Source organism: Apodemus sylvaticus, chromosome 6 (genome assembly GCF_947179515.1).
Source record: "Apodemus sylvaticus chromosome 6, mApoSyl1.1, whole genome shotgun sequence".
Lineage (NCBI taxonomy): Eukaryota > Metazoa > Chordata > Mammalia > Rodentia > Muridae > Apodemus > Apodemus sylvaticus.
In genome coordinates, this window is record NC_067477.1 from 65,587,248 (window position 1) to 65,603,663 (window position 16,416).

A 16,416-nucleotide genomic window follows, 5' to 3' on the forward strand; every position below is an offset into this window, starting at 1 on the left:
CCCGGTTCCCCCCTCCCCGAAAACCCCCAACCCCTCCTCTCACCTCCTGCCTCCAAGTATATGCCCCTCCACCCAACCCACTCCCACCTCTCCCACCTTGATTTCCCTTTGTCTGGGCGTCTATTGAGCCTTCACAGGACCAAGGACCACTCTTCCCACTGATACCCAACAAGGCATTCCTCTGCCACATTTTTGGCTGGAACCATGTGTACCACTCCTGGGGTTCTGGGAGCCTGACGTCATTGTTCTTCCCATGGGGCTGTAAACCTCTTCAGCTCCTCTGGACCACCCACCAACTCCTCCATTGGGGAACCCACGCTCAGTCCAATGGTTGGCTGCTAGCATCTGCCTCTGTATGTGTAAGGCTCTGGCAGGGCCCCTCCGGAGACAACCATAACAGGCTCCTTCCGGTATGTACTTCTTGTCGTCCATAATAGTGTTGGTTCACTGTTTATAGGATGAATTCCCAGGTAGAGCACTGACTGCTCTTCTGAAGGTCTTGAGTTCAATTCCCAGCAACCATATGGTGGCACACAACCATCCATAATAAGATCTGATGCTCTCTTCTGGTATGTCTGAAGACAGCTACAGTGTACTTACAAATAATAATAAATAAATCTTTGGGCCGGAGTGAGCAGAGGTCCTGAGTTCAATACCCAGCAACCACATGGTGGCACACAACCACCTGTACAACTAGAATGTATTCATATTCCATTTACTTCTCTTATAAATATGTTTAACCATTCTCCCACCATCCTTTCCTCTATACCCTAAAATGTACTCCCAATTGTACTTCAGTAAGAATCTGACACTAAGCACGAACACCAATACAGTTATTGATTTGACTATGCATTGATATCAATGAATATATCTGAACAATTTTGAACAGAATAGCAACCCCGCAAAACTTTTAAAATAAAACTCCAGTCATTTTAAAATCTAGTATTATCTTTACTGCACATGATTAATTATCAAAGGAGCAAAATTTCACTCATAATAAATACGGGTATCATAGACTCAAATTTTCTTCACAGAAGATGACTTAAAGACACAGAATGTAGAATAATAAGAAAGGCAAAGGTAGGTAGAGTACAGGGTCACTCTAAAAGTATTCAAAACCACCTGAAACAGAACATGGTGATGAGAAAATGAACAACTTTGAACAGGTTTGAGCTTTGGTGAATAATACACCATTTATATCAGTTTCACAAGTATCCTTATATAATAAAGTCATAGAAAATAACATTGAATAAGAATCAAATTTCATTGCTTTCTTTAAACCCAATTTATGCTTTCTCTCAGCTATCCAGATATATTACATCAATATCATGGCAGTAATCAATGCCCTTACAGAGACCAAAAATTGTTTTTTTAATTAAATTGATAAATTATTTTATTTCTTTACATCCCAGCAGTTGCTCCCCCTCCTACCCCTCCCCAAAGTTCTTCCCCCATACCCCTCCCCTTCAAACTGAAATTGTTTTCAAGTCACCAACACATTAAATTTATTGAACACCAAAATGAAAAAGAGGGAAAATATATTAAGGAAAGACTGTTGTTCCAATTCTTTTTAGATTAAACACTAAAACCAACACGCACCTGCACTTTGCAGATGGATCTTCATCCAGGCAAGGATGGAGAACCTGTAAATCGCTGGATTTTCTTCCTTGTCGTTCAAGGTCCTCAGATGTGACGTCATTGCCTAAATCATGTGTGTTCTGCTCAGAGTTCATAGTCAGCTGCTCATCTACTGGCTGGTGCGTTCTCACTTCCCGCTAAGGTCTCTTGTGCAAGACAAATATGGCTATATCTGCATGAAGCAAATGACACATGGTATATAAGAGGACATAGCCACATAGGAAAATTGTTGAGTCACATGACCACCCTTATGAAAACACAGTCATGGATGTTAACACAGTTACTAGTGTCACTCTGCAAAAGGATTGGATATGCGCAGTGCAGCATTTGTCATCTACATCCCCATGTCCCTGAGCAGAAAACACTGCCATCAGTGGCTCTCAACTTTCCTAACGCTGTGACCCTTTATACACTTCCTCACGCTGTGGTGACCCCCTACTATAAACTTATTTCATTGTTAATTTATTGCTGTTATTTTACTATAGCTATGGATTCTAATGTAAATATCTGATATGCAGGATAGCTGATATGTGAGCCCCCATGAAAAAAATCATTCAACTCCAGAAAGTTGGGAAGCACTGTTTAGAGTAATTGCTTACAAGTCGGCTACACATTGTGAATTGAGCTTATAAAACTTGGCAGAGAAGGCCATACCTGTGCTAACTGAATCAAAGCCTCTGAAAGTAGGATCAGCTTCTGTGTTTTACATTGTCTAAATGATTACAGTTGATGTTGAGGAACATTGATTTAAACATATATTCACAATACAAATATAAGAATATGATGATAGTGAATCAATACTATGCAATGGAACTGTGATTCAGCCTGCCTGGAGGAAAAATTACAGCTCTAATAAGTGTATAATGCAGTATAAAATATTCAACATCACTTTCTGTCTATAAAATGTAAATAAAAAATATCACTGACTTAATGGAGTACCTGACACACCAGGAAAGATGATTTATTTCAGTAAACATTATCATAATATTAAAATGAATGTACTAACTTGTTATCAAAAATACAATATATTATAAAATCTACTGTGTATGGCTAATTATATCACAAAATTATTTAAATTGTATACACTAAGTAATATTTATTTTAAAGAGATAAAATATATTTCATGGCATTAATAAACTTTTGGAGAAAATCATTACTACTAAAATTAAAAGGCACAACTACTGATTGCAACATGTACTTTATTAACTCCAGAAGAAATAATTCTTCACCTTGTAAAGGTAACCTTGGTGATTGGTGATGAGCCTGGAAATCTACAAACATAAAATCCTTTAGAGACACAAAAGAAGCCGGGCAGTGGTGGCGCACGCCTGTAATCCCAGCTCTCTGGGAGGCAGAGGCAGGCGGATTTCTGACTTCGAGGCCAGCCTGGTCTACAGAGTGAGTTCCAGGACAGCCAGGGTTACACAGAGAAACCATGTCTTGAAAAAAAACCAAATCCAAAAAACCAAAAAAAAAAAAAGAGAGAGAGACACAAAAGTAATATTAACATAGAGGGAAACTACAATACAAAAGTAACTCTAATAAAACTTCATTTTATGTTTTTTTAAATATGAATTTAACTTTATTTTTTAATAAATTAATAACATTTATTTAAAAATATACAACTCAGTATTGACATTTTTAAGTCATCAACATAATTTATAATAGTTAATTGCCTCTTAAATATACATGATATATTCTGAAACTAAGTGTAATACACATTCACCCGGTATTTAAAATCTATTTGGTACATTAAACATGACAGAAGTAGAAAAAAGTCTCATATGAAGTCCTTTACGAAAGGAAATTGTGACAAGTTCCTGATTAGACAGAAACCATTCCATCTCCAAGAAAGAATACACAGTAGCTTCAGAGAATGAATTAGGTAGAGTTTCTTCTTTTTCTATTTTATGGAATAGTTTGAAGCGTATTGGTGTTAGGTCTCCTTTGAAGGTCTGATAGAATTCTGCACTAAAGCCATATGATCCTGGTTTTTTTGGGGGGGGGGAGTTGGACAACTTTTAATGACTGCTTCTATTTCTTTGGGGGTTATGGGCTGTTTAGATGGTGCATATGATCCTGATTTAACTTAGGTATTTAGTATCCGTCTAGAAAATTGTCCATTTCATACAGATTTTTCAGTTTTGTTGAACATAGGCTTTTGTAGTAGGATCTGATGATTTTTTTTTGGATTTCCTACATTTCTGTTGTTATATCTCCCTTTTCATTTTTGATTTTGTTTATTTGGATACTGTTTCTCTGCCATCTAGTTAGTCTGGCTAAGGGTTCATCTATCTTGCTGATTTTCTCAAAGAACCAGCTCCTAGTTTGGTTGATTCTTTGTTCTTTTTGTTTCTACTTGATTGAATTCAGCTCTGAGTTGGATTATTTCCTGCCATCTACTCCTCTTAAGTGTATTGCTTCTTTCTGTTCTAGAGCTTTCAGGTGTGCTGTTAAGCTGCTAGTGTATGCTTTCTCCAGGGTGTTTTTGGAGTCATTCAGGGCTGAGTTTTCCTCTGAGCAGTGCTTTTATTGTGTCCCATAAGTTCGGGTGTGTCATGCCTTCATTTTCATTAAATTCTAAAAAGTCTTTAATTTTTTTCTTTATTTCTTCCTTGAGCACATTATCATTGAGTAGGGCACTGCTCAGCTTCCATGTGTATGTGGGCTTTCTGTTGTTTCCATTGCTATTAAAGACCGGCCTTAGTCCATGGTGATCTGATAGGGTGCTTGGGATTATGTCAATCTTCTTTTATCTATTGAAGCCTGTTTTGTGACTGATTATATGGTCAGTGTTGGAGAAGATCCCATGAGGTGCTGAAAAGAAGGTATATTCTTTGGTTTGAGGATGAAATGCTCTATAGATAATCTGTTATAACCATAACGTCTGTTAGTTTTACTGTTTAGTTTGTGTTTCTATGATCTGTCCATTGATGAGAGTCGGGTGTTGAAGTCTCCCACTATTATGATGTGAGGTGCTATGTGTGCTTTGAGCTTCAGTAAAGTTTCTTTTATGAATGTAGGTGGCCTTGCGTTTGGAACATAGATGTTCAGAATTGAGAGTTCTTCTTGGTAGATTTTTCCTTTGATGAGTATGAAGTGTCCTTCCTTATCCTTTTTGATAACTTTGGGCTGAAAGTTGATTTTATTCAATATTAGAATGGCTACTCCAGCTTGTTTCTTGGGACCAGATGCTTGTAAAATTGTTTTCCAGCCCTTTACTCTGAGGTAGTAGCTGTCTTTCCTGTATGCAGCAAAATGCTGGGTCCTATTGCTGGGTCCTATTTACATATCCAGTCATTTAGTCTATGTCTTTTTATTGGGGACTTGAGTACATTGATTTTAAGAGATATTAAGGAAAAGTGATTGTTGCTTCCTGTTATTTTTTTTTATGTTATTTTAACGATAGTGTGGATATCTTCTTTTGGTTTATTGAAAGAAGATTACTTTCTTGTTTTTTCTAGGTATAATGTCTCTACTTGTATTGGTGTTTTCCATCTATTATCCTTTATAGTGCTAGATTTGTAAAAAGATAATGTATAAATTTGTTTTATTCATGGAATATCTTGGTTTCTTCATCTATGGTAATTGAGAGTTTTGCTAGATATAGTATGGTGTAATTCTGATAGGCCTGCCTTTATATGTTACTTGACCTTTTTTCCCTTACTGCCTTTAATATTCTTTCTTGGCTTTGCGCATTTGGTGTTTTGACAGGAGGAATTTCCTTTCTGGTCCAATCTATTTGGAATTCTGTAGGCTTCTTCAGTGTTTATGGGCATCTCTTTATTTAGCTTAGGGAAGTTTTCTTCTACAATTTTGATGAAGATTATGTTTGGTATGTTATTAACTATAGATAATAGAAACTATGAGTACAGGTATTATTGATATTGGTAAATGAAAGACACATAACAAATCAGTAGCTTTTAGTAAGTTGTTTTCATTCTTCTTGTTGAGGACACAAACTAGAGAATAATTGTATCATAACTTCATTCTGTGAAATAACTGACATTTCAACACAATATTATCCTGAAATGTTATATTTAAAAATTAGCAATTAATTTTAGAGATATGAAAATACATTATTTGTTTTATGTATTTATTCACCATTCTGTTTCCTGAAATAACTGACACAAGAATGGAACCCTCAAACTCTAAATGAGAAAGTTTAGGGTCATAAAGCAGTCAGTCTATCATAAGTAGGCCATGCTTTATAACATAAATTCTATAAGTAACTCAAAAAGATCATTATATAAATAATAAAAACTGCCTTTGGAGACATTTCATTGAAAACTTTTAGAGCCTTATGCTGTCCTGCTGTTTATAAGGAACGAAGACTCCTCATAAAAGAGGGAGGCTAGGCCATGAACACTGAGGTTATAAAAGCCCTCACATTCCTATGACAACAATGCTCCTACTGTGTTAGACTTTTAAGACCCTTTAAGAACAACTATATTACTATCTACAACTTGGCCCAGTTATCTAATGTATGCATATCTAGCTATTGTTCTCCATACAGTGTTTTATTCCTAATTTTCTGGAATTCTATTTTATTTTTGCTTCTCTTTAACCCTATCTGATAGCTATGTTGCTATTTGTTTACTAAACTTATAATCTTTCTGCTGATTTATCCTAACAGATTATGAGACTCCTTGAATTCTTTAGAATCACCAGTGAGTATTTCCCTTTAACCATTCTCCATTCCAAACTTCTGGAGGAAATAGAGAAGATTCCACATCAGACAGTATTTGGTTTCCTTCCAGATTGTAGTAGTGATGATGCCTGCAGTATAGGAAAATAAACAGATACATTTATGACACTTTTTAGACTTTTTAAATTTTGTGTGTATGGGCATTTTGCCTGTTGGGTGTCTGTGTATGATGTATGACAAATGTACCACTGTGCCTAGTGTACATGACGGTCAGAAGAGAGCATTGGACCTACCATAACTAGAGATACAATTGTGAATCATTATGTAGGTGCTGGAACTAGAACACCAATCCTCTCTCTGCAAGAGCAGACACTGTTCTTAACTAAGACATTTCTGCAGCCCCCATTCTGAGACCTCTTTATTTTAATTCCAAAATGTTTTAAAGTAATAGTTTAGAGGTCATGGCAGGAGGGTTTGTAGATAGTGAATTTCACACTCTAGAGTGAGACCCTGTACTAACAATATCACCCTACCTCAAAAGAAAAACCTAAAAGTTAATATTTGAAACATTTAATATATAAGGAACACATAATGTGTGGTTTAGCTCTATATCAAATTTTGTTCAGTCATAAAACCTTTTAGATTCCTAATTTGAACTGTTCATCTGACATTTGGAAGCTGCTCTGCAAATCAAACTATCTATACTCTTTTATTGAGAATTTAATTTTACTTCAGAGTAAACAAGGCTGATTTATAAAATCTTTCCACTTGCCTGCCTGCATTTTATTTTTTTTAACAAATCATTTTTGAGAAATGCTATTTCACCAAATAGTGCTAAATATTGGAAAGGCTTTCAAATGTTCTTCTTTAGTACATTTTCCGGTATAAATATTCAACCATCATTTAGAAAATTTCATCTTTTAAATTTGGTTACTGATTCAGTATTTTGATATTTGTTTGTGGAAACCAGAGTGTGATATAGCCTGTGGCAGAGTCCTGAGAACAAATATGAATGATGAGTGGAATCTTCAATTAAAGACTCTGGCACAGTTATTATTTAAAAATTAATGACTGTAACAAGGCCCAGGCAAGAGATATAGAACTAATTATATGTAACATATATACATACTCAAAATTTATACTCTGGGAAGACTTTACAAAGGAATTTGCTCCAAAAATGAAAATGCAAGATTATGCAAATAAATGAACTGCTAAATGGTTAGTTCAGAGATCAGAAATTTGACAGACGGCAAGAATAACACCTTAAGAAAACTAATCTTCAGGGATCATTATAGAAGATGGGGCAGAAAGATTTTAAAGAGCCAGAGGAATAGGAAGTTCACTGTGAAGTTGCATCTCCTGGAAATGTCAGAAGCTAGACCAGTCAAGTCTCACCTCACCAACCTGAGTGCCTAAACATGAAATGGACTGCTAATGTAGTCTGGGGATATGTATGAGGCCTAGATCCTACAAAAAGTACTATAGGCAAATAAGGAATAGTCTTCCCTGATGAAGATTACACTAATTGGCTAGCCAAGACCAAATGGTCAGTCCTGTAAACATATACAAGTTAATGTTAAGCAGACTGAATAGTTTGTATTTATATATTCAGGAATATGCATACATATATCAACAAAAGAGCAAAGGATTACCTGCTCAGGATGATATTTTCTAGTTCTATCTATTTGCCTAAGAATTTCATAAATTCCTCATTTTTAATAGCTGAGTAGTACTCCATTGTGTAAATGTACCTCATTTTATGTATCCATTCCTCTGTTGAAGGGCATCTGGGTTCTTTCCAGCTTCTGGCTATTATAAATAAGGCTGCTATGAACATAGTAGAACATGTATTCTCGTTATATGTTGGAGAATCTTTTGGGTATATGCCCAGAAGTGTTATAGCTGGGTCCTCAGGTAATGAGGAACCACCAAACTGATTTCCAGGTGGTTGTTCGAGGTTGCAATCCCATCAACAATGGAGGAGTGTTCCTCTTTCTCCACATCCTCACCAGCATCTGCTGTCACCTGAGTTTTTGATCTTAGCCATTCTGACTAGTACGAGGTAGAATCTCAGGGTTGTTTTGATTTGCATTTCCCTGATGACTAAGGATGCTGAACATTTCTTTATGTGCTTCTCTGTCATTCAATATTCCTCAGTCGAAAGTTCTTTATTTAACTCTCTACCCATTTTTTAATAGGGTTATTTGATTCTCTGGAGTCTAATTTCTTTAGTTCTTTGTATATATTGGATATTAGCCCTTTATTGGATGTTAGGTTGGTAAAGATCTTTTCCCAATCTGTTGGGTGCCATTTTGTCTTATTTACAGTGTGCTTTGCCTTACAGAAGCTTTGCAATTTTGAGATCCCATTTGTAACTTAATCACAAAAGAACACACATGGTATGCACTCATTGATAAGTGGATATTAGACCAAAAGCTCTGAATACATAAGATACAATTCACAGACCACATGAAGCTCAAGTAGAAGGAAGACCAAAGTGTGGGTGCTTTGGTCCTTCTTAGAAAGGGGAACAAAATACTCACAGGAGCAAATATAGAGTCGAAGTGTAGAGCAAAGACTGAAGAAAAGGCTATCCAGAGATTGCCCCACCCGGGGATTTATACTATAATCAGTCATCAAAACCTAACACTATTGTGGATGCCAAGAAATGTTTGCTGAAAAGAGCCTGATATAGCTGTCTCCGAAAGAGACTCTGCCAGGTTCTTACAAATGCAGAGGTTGATGCTCGCAGTCAACCATTGGACTGAGCATAGGATCCCCAATGGAGGACCTAGAGAACAGACTGAAGGAGCTGAAGGTGTTTGCAACTCCACAGGAAGAATAACAATATCAACCAACCAGACCCCCCAGAGCTCCCAGGGACTAAGCCACCAACCAAGAAGTACACATGGCTCCAGCTACATATGTAGCAGAGGATGGCCTTGCCAGACATCAACGGGAGGAGAGGTCCTTGGTCCTACGAAGGCTCCTATAGATGCCCCAGTGTAGGGGAATGGAGGGCAGGAAGGAGGGAGTGGGTGGTTGAGTGGAGGAACACCTTCATAGAAGCAGGGGGAGGGGGAGGGGATAGGGGATTTCCAGGAGGTGAAAAACCAGGAAAGGGGAAGGCATTTGAAATGTAAATAAAGAAAATATCCAGAGAAAGAGAAAGAAAGAGAGGAGAGAGAGAGAGAGAGAGAGAGAGAGAGAGAGAGAGAGAGAGAGAACAGAGGAATACATAGAAAAATTTAGAGGAAGCAAATGGGGAAACAATGTGACTGTATCATAATTTCTCTCTATATAGATGTATACATATATGATATTACTATATAGTATGATCACATATATGATATATATACTCATATATATTGCTTAATCCTATATATGTATATGTGTGTGTGTTGTAATGTACCTCGCATATATCTATATGCAAACAGAGAAATAAGAGCCAGATGTGGTGTCACATGCCTATAATCATAACACCTTTGAGTAGAGACAGAAAAACTCGCACAGCATCAAAGCCAGCCTTGTTTTACCAAGCTCTAGGACATTCAAAGCTACAAAGTTAGACCTTGTCTATAAAAGGCTCCTAAATATTAGAATTGATTTTAATAATAATTCAAAGGATTTTAGTTACTAAAATCGAGGTGGACCAGCACCATTTGTTGAAAAGACTACCTTTTTTCCACTGGATGTTCTCAGCGCCTTTGTCGAGGACCAAGTGGCCATAGGTGTGTGGGTTCATTTCTGGATCTTCAATCCTGTTCCATTAATCTGCCTGCCTATCACTGTACCAATACCATGCAGTTTTTAACACTATTGCTCGGTAATATTGCTTGAGGTCTGGGATACTGATTCCCCCAGAATTTCTTTTGTTGCTGAGAATAGTTTTAGCTGTCCTGGGTTTTTTGTTATTCCAGATGAATTTGAGAATTGCTCTTTCTAACTCTGTGAAGAATTGAGTTGGGATTTTGATGGGTATTGCATTGAATCTGTATTGCTTTTGGCAAAATGGCCATTTTAACTATATTAATCCTGCCGATCCATGAGCATGGGAGGTTTTTCCATTTTTTGAGGTCTTCTATTTCCTTCTTCAGAGTCTTGAAGTTCTTGTCATACAGATCTTTCACATGTTTGGTAAGAGTCACCCCAAGGTACTTTATACTATTTGTGGCTATTTTGAAGGTTGCTATTTCCCTCATTTCTTTCTCAGCCTGCTTATCCTTTGAGTATAGGAAGGCTACTGATTTGCTTGAGTTGGTTTTATAACCTGCTACTTTGCTGAAGTTGTTTATCAGCTGTAGGAGTTCTCTAGTGGAGTTTTTTTTTTTGGGTCACTTAGGTAGACTATCATATCATCTGCAAATAATGATAGTTTGGCTTCTTCCTTTCCAATTTCTATCCCTTTGACCTCTTTATGTTGTCTAATTGCCCGAGCTAGTACCTCAAGTACAATATTGAAAAGATAAGGAGAAAGGGGGCAGCCCTGTCTAGTCCCTGATTTTAGTGGGATTGCTTCAAGTTTCTCTCCATTTAGTTTGATGCTGGCTACCGGTTTGCTATATATTGCTTTTAAGGGGAAATCATTTGAAATGTAAATAAAAAATATATCAAATAAAAAATATGTTAACAAAAAAAAAAATCAAGGTGGAAACTATCCTTTAATTGAGGAGTCTCCAATAAGCAAGAACGTTAACAAACCAGGTATTTCTTCCATTATTTTTGAGTGAAAACTTCTAAAATGAATAGCAGGGAAGCAATCAAGATGTGGTTAATATAGAAAAAAAATAAAGTGGACTGCTGGTAAAGATACTTGGAGAAGAGGTAAGCAAAGTTAAAGATGCTGCAAACGTCACTTTTGAAGGCACCAAGGTCACTGAGGAATGGCAGAAACTGAAGAGAAGAAACGGAAAACATGTAAATCTCTTCAGAGGCTGAAAAAGCACGCTGACGGAGACAGAAAATTAAAAACAAAACTGACAATCGGTAAAATATCTTTATTTTTTTCATTTTTTAAAACTAAGTTGTCTTATAAAACAGTTAACACAAAGGGACACTATCCTGTTAGTTGTCTATCCCTCTCTGTCAGTCTACTACTGTTCTCTCTATGCCCATCCATATTTTCTTTCCTGAAACACTTGAGAGGACATTTCAGGAATGAACTTAGACACTCTGGTAGTTAAGGTTGTAATTTACTATTTATTTATCTTTCTTTTCTTTCTTTCTTTCTTTCTTTCTTTCTTTCTTTCTTTCTTTCTTTCTTTCTTTCTTTCTTTCTTTCTTTCTTTCTTTCTTTTTTTTCTTTCTTTGAGACAGGGTTTCTCTGTGTAGCCCTGGCTGTCCTGGAACTCACTCTGTAGACCAGGCTGGCCTCAAACTCAGAAATCCGCCTGTCTCTGCCTCCCAAGTGCTGGGATTAAAGGTGTGTGCCACCACTGCCTGGTGTAATTTACTATTTCAAATGTATCTTTAAATTTTGTTATTACTATCTAAAGCTATCACTGTTGTGCTGACTTATACTGCATCTATCTGGAATACTCTGGATAGCTACTACCAGGTGTTTGTCGAAAATACCATGCACTGCTACTGCCAAAGGAAGTGTATGCATCTGGAGCGCCTGAGTAGAATTGATGCTCACCTTTTGAAATCAATAGCTATTGTAGAAGATCTTGTCTCTTTATGGTGAACTTAAGCACTATTTCAAGAAATGATTTTCATGATTGAAATAATTCTTATTATACTCATGAAGATATCAGGATTGTGAACAGGTTCAGTGTCAATGTGTTTAAACACTAGATTCCTTAACCCAGAAAATAAACCAAATTATGATGTCATTGTCTTATTTAGAAATGAGCACTCTGACATTCTCTTCGGGCTCATTTCGGACTCATACAATTACACAGAAATGTGTAATATCTGATACTACCCAAGAAATTACAATTCACAGTCCATACTAAGAATTATTTCATGATTATTACACAGAAGTGATAGGGTGGCTAGAATCAAAAGGGATTCTCAGAAGCTGGGAAAGTCTCTTCTGTCTAGCTTTGTAAATAGTTTGTGACAACTGGTATCTGTGTAAATGGATTTGATGGTCCCCTCGGGGGTCAATATTGTTTACAGAGCTGTTTCCTCAGAGTGGCTGAACTAGAATCATCTCTAGGGATCCTACCAGGTTACTAAGAATAGCAATGACCTAGTCACCTGAGAGCTCAGGAATAGAAAAGACAAGCAGATAGAAGCAATATTGGCAAATATGCCTTAGAATAAATGAACGACTGTCTCTTTTTAAAGTTTCTTTTCTTTTTGCGACTATAATTACATCATTTCTCCCTTCCCTTTCTTCCCTTCAAACTCTCCCCTATACTCCTCCTTGATCTCTATTAAATTCATGGTCTCTTTTTTCATTGTTATTGTGTGTGTGTGTGTGTGTGTGTGCACGCGCGCATGCGCGCACGCATGCATAAATATTCCTAAATATAACCTACTCAGTCCATATAAAGTATAACTTCGAATTCATACCTAAAATTAATGGTAACAGGGAAGTAATTACTCTGCTTCTGACACCTGCAAGCAATTGATAAGCACTTCTTTAATTTCTGATGAGAGGAAAAGAGGTAGAAATGATTACATTTAGCAACCAATTCTACAAATATAACAATAAACCCTGTTGTCTATTGTCTTTCATTCCCATACTATCTCCAGTTTTACTATAAGATTATTAACTAGATATAATGAAAGGATTACCACAGTGTTTCACATTTTAAAGTCTTTAAAAAGAACACTAGTTTCAAAATACCAGAAGACTAATAGCTAGAGGCTCCTAATGACACCTGCTATGTTTAAATAATTTAAAGGTATATGCATATGTGTGTGGACAGATATGTCTGTCTATACAAATACAAAAGTAGTATGCATTTCCATGCTCTGTCTCTTTTTCTTCAAGAGTGGAAAAACAGTATCTCAGATAGATGCTTACTATATGTGTTCCCCCTCACACACACAAAAGACAAAGGAATAAAAACCATCAAAATTAATTCCCCTTGATGAGGGTTACAAGAGAAAGCTACTTTTTAAGCTTTCTTAAGTATAACTATCACACCCTGATGGATTGTGATTTTCCAAGCAGAAGTATCATTTGTAAGATGAAAACAGACTGAGGTTTATATTCTAATGCCATGGCCTACTGTATGCTCTGTAACAAATACTATTACTTATTAACTTATTTGTTCCTCTCACTGAATAGGTTAGGCTGGGGCCGGGAAGACAGCTCAGTCAACAAAGTTCTTGTTATGTAAGCATGAGAACCTGAGTTCAAATCTCCAGAACCCATGTAAAGGCTGGCCATTGTTAGGATTTCAGGTATGCACCACATGTCTGGCTACTAACAAATTAGCCTTCATTAATTTCTCTACCAGTAAAGTATAAAAAAAAAAAAAAATCCCCTCAAAAAGTACTTAGGATCAGTAAATTATAGAAGCTTCTTCTATATAAATATAGAAGCAATTCTATATGAAGGACATTGTTTATATATTTCTATAAATTCAATGCAGTGAAAGGAACATAATAAAGTTTTTAAATTTAATTTAATCTAATTTTATTCTTTACTTATTCACTTTATGCTCCTCTCACTGTCCAGTCATGGCCCCCCTCCTTCCACAATCCTTCCCCCATCATCCACACCTCCCCTTCTCCTCTGAGAGCCCCCTCCCACCCTGGCACTTCAAGGGTCTGTGAGGCAAGACGTTTCCTCTCCCTTCCCACTGAGGCCCCACGAGGCAGCCCAGCTAGAACCCGTCTCACAGACAGCCAACAGCTTTGGGACAGCCCCTGCTCCAGTTGTTCAGGACCCACATGAAGGTCAAGCTGCACATCTGCTGCCTATGAGCGAGGGGGCCTAGGTCCAGCCCCATGCGTTCGTGGGTGATTCGGACTCTGAGAACCCCAAGGGTCCAGGTTAATTGACTCTGTTGATCTTCCTGTGGAGTTCCTATCACCTTTGGGAGTGCCATCCTTCCCCCTAGTCTTCATAAGAGTCCCTAAACTCCATCCACTATTTGGCTGTGGGTGTCTGCATCTGTCAGAGTCAGCTTCTGGGGATAGCTTCGCAGAGAACATGTTCTTGTACATCTACACAATGGAACACTATTCAGCTATTAAAAAACAAAACATAATGAATTTTGCAAACAAATGGATGGAACTTGAGAATATCAACCTTGAGTGTGGGACACCCAAACGGACATGCATGGACTCACTCATAAGTAGATATTATCCATAAAATACAGGTACCATGTTACACCCACATACCCAAAGAAGATGATCAACAAGGAAGGCCCAAATGAGAAAGTTTGAATCTCACTTAGAAAGTGGAATAAAGGACATAAGAGGCAGATAGAAGGAGGGAACTGGAAATGAGGGGATGGGGGATGGGGGATTCAGAATCAGGTGTGGGGAAAGACAGGAGAGATCACTAGGTGGCCATGAAAATGAATGGAAATCTGCAGCTGATGGGAGTGAGGAGGTGGGGGACATCAACCTTATCTGTAACTCTCTACACTGGAGATATGGAACCTGAAGAGGTCACCTCTTGTAGCCAGACGGAAACCCCAGTGGAGCTATAGAGACACCAAACCACCCACACAACTTTCAACCCAAAATTTATCCTGTCTTCAAGTAATATAGGCATTGGGGAAGAAGCAAAGACCGAAGTAATGGGCAACCAATAACTAGCCCAACTTGAGCCCCATCCTACGAGCAAGCACCAATCCCTAACACTATTAGTGTTACCCTATTATGCTTGTAGGCAGGAAAATAACAAATTTAAATAAATAAATTTCAGCCCTTTCTACATGATGTTAATTTACAATAGGAACACAGATTCCTAGCATTTAGAGAGTCACAAGAAATTGGGAAATGATTAAAAGAGTCTTTAAGAATGCAAACTTTATACCTGGCCACTTCTTTTATGCGGACACTGACTTTATATGCGGGTATCACACTGACTTTATACATGAGCACTGTATTCCTATAGCAACTTTATACATTGGTAACATATGCTCACACTGACTTGATATGTGGGTACTGCATGCTTACACTGACTTTGAGTTCGGGCTTCAATGGCCATGACTTAAACATTATGATTTTCAGCAGTTTGCACATTTAATGCCCTTCATGTCAGCTTTCAAAATATCTGCCTATATATTTTTAGGTCATTCCCATACATATATACAGCAAAAAAGATTATACAGTAATCTTTCTATCTATATTTCAATGTCCTCATCAAGTTAATAATAAACTTGTTGTGGTTAAACATATCATAGAAAAAGAATTACATAGATGTGTTCTCTAATCTTTATGGTCTTACATAAGACCCATCTGCAGACCCATTATGTGCCCATCTGCAGATATGAGTATTATACTCATCTCCTTAAAACACCCGGGCTGTACTAAAAACAGCCGGGCGGTGGTGGTGCACACCTGTAATCCCAGCACTCTGGGAGGCAGAGGCAGGCAGATTTCTGAGTTTGAGGCCAGCCTGGTCTTCAGAGTTGAGTTCCAGGACAGCCAGAGCTATACAGAGAAACCCTGTCTTGAAAAAAAAAAAAAAAAACCAAATCCAAAAAGCCAAAACCAAAAATAAAAAAAAAACAAACAAAACAAAAAAACATACTAAAAGTAAGTAAACATGCTAGATTATTATTTCACTGAAATGAATCAGTGAAAGAAAATGACTTTTAAAAGCATCTCAAAGATATGTAGACACCACATAAGCAGTAAAAATATGTACTTGTTTAATGTGGTGGCATCAACTGCTAATCATAACACTCACGAGTCTAAAGCAGGGTGACTGTAAACTTGATGCAGGCCTGTACTCCAGGTTCAAGACAAAAGCTATTGATGTAACTCAGTCATGGTTTATGTAGCAAAACTTCAAATATCCTATTCAAGAAAAGGTGAACGAGTGGGTATGAATTTGAGGTTACCCTGGGCTTCACAGTAAGACTAACTGAAAACAGCCGGGTGGTGGTGGCACACGCCTTTAATCCCAGCACTCTGGGAGTTCAAGGCCAGCCTGGTCTACAAAGTGAGTTCCAGGACAGCCAGGCTATACAAAGAAACCCTGTCTCGAA

The 16,416-nt window shown here is 37.4% G+C and overlaps 1 protein-coding gene across 2 annotated transcripts in view; it reads right to left on the reverse strand.

Moving 5' to 3' along the window:
- Mipol1 (mirror-image polydactyly 1) overlaps nt 1-16,416 on the reverse strand; it is a 272,162-nt gene that overhangs the window by 190,465 nt on the left and 65,281 nt on the right. For both annotated transcript variants that reach the window (XM_052185808.1, XM_052185809.1), the window contains exon 2: nt 1,600-1,810. In XM_052185808.1, coding sequence (XP_052041768.1) covers nt 1,600-1,733 — 134 coding nt within the window. In that variant the 5' untranslated portion in view covers nt 1,734-1,810. The remainder of the gene's footprint in view (nt 1-1,599; nt 1,811-16,416) is intronic.